Below are 13029 nucleotides of genomic sequence, written 5' to 3'. Positions count from 1 at the left end.
TGCACACATGTATCTTGCTATAACTATAAGCATGATAACATGATAGCGAGAATACGTGTATGGAAATGTTGAAAAGTCATTCCACGACATTATATGAAGACATTACATCTCTATCAAGAATGATGATTTCAAGGTGCAATATATTCATTCAAGTTAATATGGCTGATTTGTTCATCAAATCTCTACCAAAGATCTTTTGAAGATGGTGCACAAGATTGGAATGCAAATGCTCAAGGATGTGAATTGATGCTCTCATCAGGGGAATTAATGCGCGTTGCACTCTTTTTCCCTGGCAAGGTTTTGTCCCACTGGGTTTTCCTTGCAAGGTTTTTAACGAGGCAACCAATAGGCGCATTTCTAAACATGTGTACTCTTTTTCCTTCTCTAGAATTTTTTTTCCCATTGGGTTTTATTTTAGTTAAGGTTTTAACGAGGCACATTATCTGTTGAATAGACATTCAAGGGGGGAGTGTTATAAATAGAATTTTATTTATGGTGAATGTCTATATTTAGAGAGATTCTAGGGTTTATTACTTGGTGGCTAAGTCACCCTCTCCCTATAAATAGAGGGTTCTATTACATTGTAATTTATCCCAATATCAATAAGAATTTTCTCCCTCTACTTTTCTCTGCAATACTCTTCTTCTTCTTTTATTGTTTTATAACAATATGAATCTTTATAAATAATTAAAAATGCAGGTAATGTAATTTGTACATTTAATCACTCTCCAAATGACTATTTATACGGTACTACTTGTAGTAATCTCCCATCTTATTACGCTTCATAATCTCCCATCTTATTACGCTTCATCACTAAATTTTATACAATCATCTTAATGTTGTTTGGATTGGCTTTTAAGCCGGTCAAATCAGCTTTTAAGTTCGTTTTAATCTTTTTAGTGTTTGGCAAAGTTAAAAAGTGCTTAAAATAAGTTTAAAATTACTTTAAACAAGCCGAAAGCATTAAGCTGGGCAATCTCAACTTATTGCTTTATGGCTTAACAGTTATTTCTGCTGAAAAGCCACGTTCTTGTAACAATCCAAACGAGCTCTTAATTTGATGGGGATAAAACTAAACATAAACTTATAGAAAACCATTAAGAAAAACCAATAGCAACGTCAAAAAGACTCCTCCTTATATTTTCTACTTTTTCATATAAAAATTATGCATCAGTCATTTTTGCTATTTCAAACATTAAAAGGACAATAAATTAACTTGCAACCAATTAAAAAATTCATTGGTAGTCCAATCCTATCAAAAGTTATTCCCTTTCTATTCTTTTTTCCCTCGTATTATTCATAATTTCACCTTCATTCCGGAAAGAATTCAATGAAAAAAGCGTATATAATAATAAAAAATGTGATTAAAAGTTTTAAAAATAATTTAATTAATATACACTAATAATGTAAAATATTTTTAGCTATCAATATATTTAACTAATTATAATAATTTATTTACTACATTTTAGATTTCAAAATTAAAATTACGCTTAAACTCATTTAAGAATTACCATTATTAATTTTATGGGGATATGTCAAACTCACATCTGAAAATGTGTAAAACTAAACGTAAAATTATAGAAAAACTTTAAGAAAACCAATAACAACGCCAAAAGGACTCCTTTTTATGCTTTCTACTTTTTTCATAAAAAAATATTATGCATCAGTCATTTTTTCTATTTCAAAAATTAAAAGGATAATAAATTAACTTGCAACCAATTATAAATTCATTGGTAGTCCAATCCTATCAAAAGTCATTCCCTTTTCTATCTTTTTTCCCATGTACTATTTATAATTTCACTTTCATTCGGGAAAGAACTCAATGAAAAAGATATATATGATAATAAAAAATGCCATTATAAATTTCAAAAATAATTTAATTAATATACACTAATAATATAAAATAATGTTAGTTGTCAATATTTTTAACTAATTATAATAAGTTATTTACTACATTTAAGATTTTAAAATTAAAATTACTTGCTTTTATAGGTTCTTTTGACATCGTGCACGGGGCTTAAACTAATTTATGTTATAAATAGAATTGTATTTATGGTGAATGTCTATATTTAGAGAGATTCTAGGGTTCATTGCTTGGTGGCTAAGTCACCCTCTCCCTATAAATAGAGGCTTCTATTCCCATTATAATTCATCCCAAATCAATAAGAATTCTCTCTCCCTACTTTTCTCTATAATACTCTTCTTCTTCTTTTATTGTTTCATAACACGTTATCAGCACGAGACTCTACCATCTTAATCACTTGTTGTAAAAAGATCAAAGTATAGTTAAGGTCTTGAAGTCTTCGTAGTCTCATTCCTTATAAATGAAACAGTGGCAGTAACAGGAAAAGGAAAAGAGGAAGATCAAGCGAAATTTCACAAAAACGATGGTTTTGCAATCAGAAAAGTTTATGATTGATCATCGGCAACTGAGAATTACAGAGAGGGAGAACATGATGCTATTTTTAAAATCCCTAAACTCTCTGTAAGTATTTTTTTTTATATTATTGAAATTCTATAATTTGATTTTAGATACAAGCAAATATGGATATCTCTCAAAGCAAAACTGGATCACAGTTCAATTGTAAAAATATTTGTTTAATTGATTCATGTACGACACATACAATATTCAAAGAGAAGAAATATTTCTCTCATTTAAGTATGTGTAAGGCAGATGGTACTACAATTTCTGGCAGTAGTAAATTAATTGAAGGCTCTGGAAGAGCTACTATAACTCTGCCTAAGGGAACAATACTTATTATAGAGAATGCAATGTTTTCCTCCAAGTCCAAGAGGAACTTGTTGAGTTTTAAAGATATCCGCCGGAATGGATATCATATTGAGACAATAGATGAGAATAATCTTGAATATCTCATCGTTACCAAAAATGTCTCTGGCCAGAAAAGGGCTATTGAGAAGTTTCCCATCTTTGTCTTGTGGCCTGTATTGGACAGAATTAGTGCAATTGAGGCACAATCTATTGTAAACCAAAAGGTTACTGATTCCAATACTTTTGTACTTTGGCATGATCGATTGGGACATCCTGGATCAATTATGATGAGATGGATTATAGAAAACTCAAATGGGCATCCATTAAAGAATTTAAGGATTCTTTTAAATAATGAATTTTCTTGCACTTCTTGTTATCAACGCAAGTTAATTATTAGACCATCACCAACAAAGGTTGGAATTGAGTCCCCTGCATTTTTGGAACGTATACAAGGGGACATTTGTGGACCTATTCACCCACCGAGTGGGTCGTTTAGATATTTTATGGTCTTAATAGACGCATCTTCTAGATGGTCCATGTGTGCCTATTGTCATCTCGCAACCTCGCGTTTGCAAAATTAATGGCACAAATAATTCGATTACGGTCACAATTTCCCGATAATCCAATTAAGTCTATTAGACTTTGATAATGCTGCTGAGTTTTCATCCCAAGCATTTAATGATTATTGCTTATCAATTGGGATAAAAGTGGAACATCCTGTAGCTCATGTTCACACCCAAAATGACCTTGCAGAGTCTTTAATTAAACGTCTGCAATTGATAGCAAGACCGTTACTCATGAAACACGAGTTACCCACTTCTGTTTGGGGTCACACCATTTTGCATGCAACAATGATAGTTCGTCTCAGACCGACAATTATCATAAATATTCCCCGTTGCAATTAGTTTTGGGTCATGAACCTAATATATCACATTTAAGAATTTTTGGATGCGTAGTATATGTGGCTGTAGCACCGCCATATTCGCACCAAAATGGGTCCGCAAAGAAGGTTAGAAATAATATGTTGGGTTTGAATCGCCCTCCATTATTCGCTACCTCGAAACATTGACGGGGGATTTGTTTACTGCACGATTTGCAGACTGTCGATTCGATGAGACACTTTTTCCAAAATTAGGGGGAGAAGTTGGTTGAAACCAAACGGGGAAATTTTGTGGAAAGTGAGGATCCTGAACCTCAATCTGTTGGAGAAATGTCGACAAAGACTTGATTGGCCAAAATGGCAAGAAGCAATCCAATCAGAGGTGAATTCACTTGCACAACATGAAGTTTTTGGGTCTGTAGTCCAAACACCTAGTGGTGTTAAGCCTGTTGGCTATAAATGGGTCTTTGTACGCAGAGAAATGAGAAAAACGAGGTCAAAGATATAAGGCACGCCTTGTTGCACAAGGATTTTCACAAAGGCCTGGTGTCGATATGAAGAGACATATCTCACCCGTTATGGCTGCTATAACGTTCCGTTATCTCATTAGTTTTGCTGCCCATGAAAAGCTTGACATGCATTTAATGGATGTGGTTACCGCCTACCTTTATGGCTACTTGATAATGAGATATACATGAAAATTCCCGATGGATTTAAATGCCAAAGCCACATAATTCAAAGTCCGGGAAATGCTTTCATCAAATTGCAAAGATCTTTGTATGGTCTAAAGCAATCAGGGACGATGTGGTGTAATCGTCTTAGTGAGTATTTATTAAAGGAAGGCTATATAAATGATGTATTTGTCCATGTGTTTTTATATAAAGAAAACAACATCGAAATTTGTTGTACTTGCCGTATATGTTGATGACATAAACCTTATTGAACTCCTATAGAACTCCAAAAGGCAATTGATTATTTAAAGAAAGAATTCGAGATGAAAGATCTCGAAAAGAACAAAATTATGTCTTGGTTTTGCAAATTGACATTTGGCAAACGGAAATTTTGTTTCATCAATCTACCTACATAAAAGTATTGAAACGGTTTTACATGGATGGAGCCCATCCATTAAGTACTTCCGATGGTTGTTCGATCACTTAATGTGAACAAGATCCATTCCGACCTTAAGAAAAGAATGAAGAGCTACTTGGTCCTGAAGTACCATATCTTAGTGCAATTGGTGCACTATGTATCTTGCCAATACTACAAGGCTGACATAACTTTTTCAGTTATGTCTTAGCAAGATATAGCTCTGCTCCCACAAGGAGACATTGGAATGGGATCAAACACATATTGCGGTATCTAAAGGGACTACCGACATGGGCTTATTTTATGGCACAATTGCAGTCCGATCTTGTTGGTTATGCTGATGCTGGGTATTTATCTGACCCACAAGGCTCGGTCTCAAACAGGTTATATATTTTACCTGTGGAGGCACTGCCATACTCTGGCGATCGACTAAGCAATCAATTGTTGGCTACTTTCATCTATATGCTGAGATAATTGCTATTTCATGATAAGCAGTCGAGAGTTGTGTGTGGTTGAGGTCTATAATACATCTTTATTCGAGGCAAATGTGGTTTGAAATGTGACAAACTACCCACAATTCTGTATGAAGATAATGCAGCATGCATAGCTCAATTGAAGGGAGGATTCATAAAAGGAGATAGGACAAAGCACATTTCACCAAAATTATTTTTCACACATGATCTCAAAAGAATGGTGATATCAATGTGCAACAGATTTGTTCAAGTGATAATATGGCTGATTTGTTCAAAAATCTCTACCAACGTCAACCTTCAAGAAGCTAGTGTACAAGATCGGGATTGCGAAGACTCAAGGATGTGAATTGATGCTCTCATCAGGGGGAGTTAATGCGCGTTGCAACTCTTTTTCCCTTACAAGGTTTTTGTCCCACTGGGTTTTCCTTGCAAGGTTTTTAACCGAGGCAACCAAAGGGCGTATTATTAGATATGTGTAACTTTTTTCCTTTTCTAGAATTTTTTTTCCCACTGATTTTTATTTTAGTTAAGGTTTTAACGAGGCACATATCTGTTGAATAGACATTCAAGGGGGAGTGTTATAAATAGAATTTTATTTATGGTGAATGTCTATATTTAGAGAGATTCTAGGGTTCATTGCTTTGGTGGCTAAGTCACCCTCTCCTATAAAATAGAGGCTTCTATTCCAATTGTAATTCATCCCAAATCAATAAAAATTCTCTCTCCCTACTTTTCTCTTACAATACTCTTCTTCTTTTATTGTTTCATAACACGTTATGAATTATCGTTATAAAAATTGGAAAATGAAGAAGCAGTCACATAATAAAAAATAAAAATAAAAACAAGTATATTTCTCTTTAATACTTGTTTGAATTTTTTGATTGGTTATTTGCTGATTAGATCCTGCTAGCAAATCGAGTATAAGGCATCTTTTAAATCAATAATTTTTCGGTGATGTTTGGAGCATATTTGGATCTAATATCTCGTCTCTTTTAAATTTTTATGAATGTATGTTCTGTGACATTTACCATATCATTGCTTTGAAGGAATCTGGGAAATTAATAGACAATTTTCAGGTCCGTTGGTTTTTCCTTCCCCAGCTAGTTTTATTTTCATGCTGACTATAGTGTCGTCATGTCTCTTTGGGACATGCAATAAAATTGGAACAATACAGAGAAGATCAGGGTGGCCTCTCTGCATGGATGATATACCCAAATCAAGAAAAAAAATGATTTTAAATTTTTAAACGAGAAAAAAAGAAACCTAAGTATCATCCTTAGTCCTTTACTATAAATGACAAAAATAGAGGCAGATATGTGGTAATTGAGGTTAGATAAGTGTTGGAATTTAATAGTTGTAAGAAGAATCGCCTATATTTCCTACCGCTGACGAAAACCTGGTATTTAGTGAAGAAGGTAGAGGGGGCACATTATCCACCGAACCGAGAGCCACTGGCCCTCGGGGATTTCTCAGTTATAAATTATCGCTTTATTTAGCTAAAACAAAAATTCAATTTTGACTTGTAATTTCTGTCCCTTTAACTGCCCATATGACTTTCATTGTTTCAATTTGGTTCCTAAATCCTGATGGATTTCACATCAAGTAGTTATTCCCATTTGTTGAAGGCAACTCATTAATATCCTTTGATTTGGTAATAATTGGTAGCAGTAATTTTAGGTCATGTGCTTCTTGCATATTGGTGGTTGTGCATTATTTTGTTGATAAAGAGAAATCCTGATTTGTTTTGAGTGAAACAGACTACCATTGACATATATCACTCACGATGGCTCCAGCAACTGCAGAATCAATAAAGCCTAGAGGTAACAGATTTTGTTTTTTCTGCACTTGCTTAGAAAATGTAATAGGTTATTTCTAATATCATGTCATCATTAGATGTAGCATTGTTTTAACTTCAATATGAGCCACACCATGATCACTTATGTTTCTGTAGTTGCTTTGGTTACTGTGTTATTAAAAAGCTTTGCATGATAAGAAATAGGTCTCCACTTTGGTCCTGCAGAGCGAGGCAAATGTAATAAAGGGAGTACTTCGTTCAGTTTTTTGCACTTATATTTGAACTTCCGTTTTCCAAAATATTGTTAAATCTGTGTTTGTACTTCTGTACATAAATGTGAATTTTCAAATGCATATTTCAACTATGCACAGAGGGCGGACTATGCTTATAGACAAGGAGTCACAGAACCCCCATTAACTTCGGCAAATTTTTTATATATAGAGTAATATATTATTAAAAACGGTTTATATTATTTGTTTAGAATCCTTAAAATTAAAAGTCCGATGGAGGCATTGATTGAACAGTTTGTTGGTGTGCTCCCGCACTTTAAATCCTGGGTCTGCCTCTGACTATGCATTCCTAGTTGGGGCCGTCAGAGTGGAAGTATTCTTTTGGAAAGTTTGTTATCTTAATTAGAGATTCCTGAAAATTGGCAAGTAAATCTTTTTTTACTGCAACTATGACATTTCTACTTGTGTTCCTATACCAAGAAAAATTTCTTTTCCATTAAGCGTCAATGCCTCTTACCATTTAACTTATTTATTGTTTCTTCTTTTTTATAAAAAAATGACACCAGAAGTTGCTGCAAACCAGGCTTATTTTGCATTTTGCTTTCAATTTCAGGAGCACAGGTTCCTTAAATTCTAGTTTCTCATTATATTGCCTATTCTTTTTGCTTATGTTGAACAGAATGTTTGTGTTGTTGGTGTTGCCCGTACTCCAATTGGGGCTTCCTTGGCTCTCTTTCATCATTGTCGCAACTAAACTTCTGGATCAATTTCCATCGCCGGTAGGACTCTTTACTAATCTGCTGTAATTCTTTCATTATAGAGAATTATTGTCAAATTGCGGTTAGAATTTTTTGAAATTATATTGATCTCTCTTTTTAATGCAACTATAGGTGCTTTGAAGAGAGCAAATGTTGACCCATCACTTGTTAGAAGAAGTTTTCATTGGAAACATCCTCAGTGCAAACTTGGGACAGGCTCCAGCTAGACAAAGCCAGCATTGGGTGCAGGAATACCCAATTCAGTGATTTGCACTACCGTGAACAAAGTTTGTGGCATCTGGAATGAAAGGTCTGCACTGTCTATCGAAGTAGATCCATTTCTAGAGACACCCCCCCCCCCACCCCCCAAAAAAAAAACCCCCCTTTTTACAACTGTTATTAGAGCAAGAAGATGTGTATGGTTTTTTAACTCCTCGTTCCTTTATATGGCTTTTCAGCACTATGCTTGCGCACAGAGTATCCAGTTGGGCATCAATGATGTTGTTGTGGCTAGTGGAATGGAAAACATGTCTAATGTGCCCTAAGTACATTGTGGAAGCAAGGTTTGTCTTATTCAAAGTTCAGTTAGTAACAATTGCTGTTTAGACTTTGGTCTCCACCCTCCTCCCAGCAAAGAAAAAGAAGAGTAATATAGAAAAAGATTTTCTTGAAGTCAAACTATAAGGAGAAATAATGGCCATTTCCGAGTTTGGCTACATATCTTTCAGGGAAGTCTCATCGTATCATCGACTGACTCCACGTTCACTTTGTTTAATCAAACCATGTGCTGTCCGTTCTTAAGTTTGACCACAGTGTAATAAACACTCTAAAAGAAACCAAGTATTACTGTTGTTGCTATTCTTTCACTTATGGTTTCCCTGCCTTCATATTGACCATTTCCGGGATTCGCTCTTTCTCTATTTGACATCTTACCCCTCACCCTAGAGTTCTATATTGTTTAGTGGATTGTGCTGTGTGGCAGACTTGTTTTACCTCTCAATTCCTTTCTGGCTCTTTATAAGCCCTGATTACATTGTTCCTCAATATGTAATGGCCTAAATTGGCAACATCTGCAGGAAGGGATCTCGTCTTGGTCATGACAGTCTTGTTGATGGAATGCTTAAAGATGGTTTGACTGATGTCTATAATGATTGTGGTATGGGAGTTTGTGCAGAAATATGTGCTGAGAACCATAAAATTACAAGAGAGGATCAGGTTTGTCTTCACACTCTCTTCTTTTTTTCCGTCGAAATACATACTACACAAAGTGGTGTTTGGGCTTTGATGTAAACTGACATATCACACGTTGTCATATCTTAATTCAGTGATTTGTAATAATAAGGCATTTCCCTCTTTTACTTTCTCTTTGTTTCTTTTGATATTTAATTATTTTCCATTTATACATGTTTTTGTCACAATGAATTCAAGATTGGATACACTGCTTTCTCTCATCTCTCTCTCTCTCTCTTCTCTTCTCTCTCTCTCTCTACTCTCTCTCTCTCTCCTCTCTCTATGTTTTGTAGAATTGACAATTCAAACTTTATGTTCTTTTGTCTACACTTCTATCACAGAATTCGTTTGTGGAAAAACTATCATTCTGTCATCTCTTTGTTACACCATTTGTTTTACAGTGCTGTCATGTTCGAAATAAGATATGCTAAGAAGTCTTTTAAAATCCAAGGGAAGTTAAGTGCTTTATGTCTGAACTATATATGCAGGATAACTATGCAAGTTCAAAGTTTTGAACGGGGCATTGCTGCTCAGGAACTGGTGCGTTTACATGGGAGATTTTGCCGCTAACTAACTGGATCTTCATTGCTAGTATTAGCTCATAGACCATAGTTTAAAACACACAAAACTTCCTTTCAGCTTGTTATACCATTGTTTAAACCATTTTCTGGGAATTTCAGGTTGAGTGCCTGGCGGAAGAGGAAAACCATCCACCATTGTTGATAAGGATGAAGGTCTAGGAAGGGTGAGTACATATACTGCAAGCAAAACTAAAATACATTGATGCCTTGGTTCCTTTCCATCTTACCTTGAGGTGCTCCAATGAATTTACTGATTCAAGGACATAATCCGTGGATGAGGAGAAGAATAGGAATCCAGGAGAAAAGTTATTTCCTAAAATGCAAAAAATTTATATCCGGGCAATCATTCTTTTTAAACATATAGAAGGGAATGAAGAAATTTATGAATGCAGTATCTGCCTTTCAAATGCCAGAAGGATCAAGAGATGAATTTACTTTCTTAGTTGCTAAAACAGGTTAAACATATATCAACAGACATTTTACAAGGCTCATAATTTCTGCCTTTGTCTTTAAAGCTATCAGGTTTTATATCGCACATATTTTTGTTTTCTATGGCTAGTTTGATGGTGCAAAATTAAGGAAACTCCGACCAAGTTTCAAGGAAAAGAGGCACAGTAAACTGCTGGTAAACGCTTTCTAGCATAAGGTTTGTTGACTTTCATGCACCATCTTATATTCTTTTAATTCTGCCGTTTATAAATTAAGAACTGTTGTTTGACTAACAAAATAATGCATTTAATCCTTTTCTCTTATTGTTACCTACTCTGAAATTTACTTGCACGCAACCACCATGTCCTGCTATCAGAATGTACTGATCCCCAAAAAATAGGCTGGACATGGATTTTCCGCAATTTTAGCAAAAATGTCATATCTGCTAGTATGATTTTATTTCCTCAAGCAAAGTGAACTTTTTCTTTCCATCCTTAGGATCGAGTAGTTGTAGGTTTTGTTTGACTCAAAAGTTGTTTAACACTTTTTAAGCAAATCAATTAATAAGATGAAGGGGTAAATCATAGTCAACCATAATTAATGCTGGATCAAAGAGCAGAATCATAAAATAAAAGAAACAATTGAGATGACATTGATTGTAGAAATTCGGTCTGCCTCTCCTTGGAGAGGTTCAGGAGATTACAATCAAATTCTTTTCCCCCCCCCCCCCCTCTCGGAGGCGGAATCTCTCCCTTTATAAAGTTGTTTGATCTCCTCTTCATGGAGTTCCTCTCCTTTCATGGAGTTTCCCCTCTGTTTTTGGATCCCCTCTCTTTAAGGGGTTCTTCTGCCCTCTATTTATAGCCAGAACTTCTCGTGCTTATCATATTTCATTCGGGCCAGGTCAGGGAGGTGACCTATCCCCTCATGGGGAGGCCTCAACCCTCGACGCTCATGTCGTAAATAGCAGCGTTTAGATGAAGTCGAGTTCGTTGATTATACTGAGGGTGGTCGGGACGGGATCATTGCTGTGTGGTTGTGTGGTCAGATTCTGACCAATAAGTTAGTCCTCCGTTCGTCGGGTCGTATCTTACCGACCTTGGCGGACGGATAATGTTTGTGACGTAATCGCGGAGGGAGTTAGATTTGCGTCTCTTTGGTCGCGTTATGAGTTTCGAAACTGCCAGGAGGCGTCTTTCTAATACTCTTAGTGTCGTCACGACGATTTCGAAACCGAAGAGCCGATTGATAAACGAAAAAGTAGTTTTGTATAAGCGGTCACAGTGGCGCATGTTCCCGAATAAGCTGATCCATTTCATGCCCCGGCCAGGTTCTGGGGCGACCGTTGGTTTTTGGCCCCGGAGTTTGTGGTCTTAAAATTGAAGGGGGTTTGTCACTCGTTTCCACACTTTAATCGTCATCTCTTCGGAGAATTTCCCAGAATATCTCCCTTTCTATTAGTTTGAGCTCTTCTTGACTCTTTTGCTGCAGAATCTTTAGCTTTCTCGCTTCTTCCTCAAGTTCCTTCCCTCCTCTCTTGCGAGTTAAAGATGACAGGAACTCCTTTCTACGATAATCTTCCGACTATCTCTCCCCGGCTGGCCTGGGACCCTGCTTCGGTAGACGGGACGTAGACCCGATGGCGTGCGAAAGATGTTCCTTCAGTAGAGGAAATTTTTATCCACGTTTCCCGGGGAAGGCAGTGGTGGATTCAGCGCCGATGGTGGTGCGACAGGTAAATATTCCTCCCCTTATAGGGGAGATCGGGAATAGCGGATTTAAGGGCACGATGGCGTATTCCTGTTAGTCGCATGATGGTACGCGCGCAAAGAGAGAAGATAGGCTCCAGATCGACCGTCCCGGGTTCTGCTCGTTCTATGCTTACCCCTTCCTAGTGGGGTACACACTTCTGCTTCCAGTTTTGGTGGTCGACTTCCTGCCGCTATTATGTAGGTGTGGTCCGCCCAACCTCTCTCCTTATCTGTACAATCTGTTCCTCATGTTTACCGAGCTACGCGGAGCTAGCGGGCGTCGGAGGTCACTCTGAGACTACGTCGCTCAGCTGTTCGCGTCCCCAAAGATTCGCGGCACTCATGCATCCACGCGTGTCCCCGAGGGTCGAAGGTTTAGGGTCAAGATGGATGACAGAGACAATGTCAATTTTTTGAGTAACTTTTTTCTATGTGCGGGACCGAGCCCCTTGTGCGGATCCAACTGGTTTCCAGGAGATTGTGGAATTTTGGCCCGTTAAATCTTCGTCCTTGACTATAGGAGTGCACACTTTGGCTCATTTCCTTCATATCTCTTGTTGTAAATATTGTCTATTTTCGAATGCTTTGGCAGCCGATCGAAGTTACCCCCTCCTCTGGAGGGGTCCGAGAATGGGCGAGGCCAATTTGTCCTCCATACAGCGGGAGTTGCACATTGGTCGACTCTTTCCTTATGAGATTGGAACGTAAGGCCCCCTTAACAGGTGACGATAAGCGGCCCTTATTTTTTTTACCGTTCTCTTCGTTTTCTATTTCGCTTTCGAGTAGTTGTTTGCGTGGCCAGGGAGGGTTCGGAGAGGTCAGGGCTCCTCCTCAGTTAGCTTTCGTCGGCGGACCGCGTCGTCGCTCGTATCAGAGCAGTACCTTGCAGCCCGTCCCTTCGGTCGAGGAGGGTTCCGGTAGATCTGTGGCTTTTAGCCGCTCCGACCGAACTATATCTACCCGTAGGAAGGTTCTGTCCTGTCCGTCCGTACCTCACCACAACGATCTCCGACATCACGACGGGAGGAAGAAGGGCGCCATCTAAG

The 13029-nt window shown here is 37.3% G+C and overlaps 1 protein-coding gene and 1 pseudogene across 1 annotated transcript in view; one reads left to right on the top strand and one right to left on the bottom strand.

The window, feature by feature from the left end:
• Positions 1-6814: 6814 nt before the first annotated feature.
• LOC109205686 lies at positions 6815-11866 on the top strand (annotated as a pseudogene).
• Positions 11867-12818: 952 nt separating this feature from the next.
• The window catches only part of LOC109205685 (UDP-glucose:glycoprotein glucosyltransferase-like), a 1709-nt gene continuing 1498 nt past the window's right edge, over positions 12819-13029 (bottom strand). Inside the window, exon 5 of the mRNA XM_019368426.1 lies at positions 12819-13024. Coding sequence (XP_019223971.1) covers positions 12819-13024 — 206 coding nt within the window. The remainder of the gene's footprint in view (positions 13025-13029) is intronic.

This window comes from Nicotiana attenuata, unplaced genomic scaffold (genome assembly GCF_001879085.1).
Source record: "Nicotiana attenuata strain UT unplaced genomic scaffold, NIATTr2, whole genome shotgun sequence".
NCBI lineage: Eukaryota > Viridiplantae > Streptophyta > Magnoliopsida > Solanales > Solanaceae > Nicotiana > Nicotiana attenuata.
Note: the sequence above shows the minus strand (reverse complement) of the source record. Positions and strands in the feature narration are given on the sequence as shown.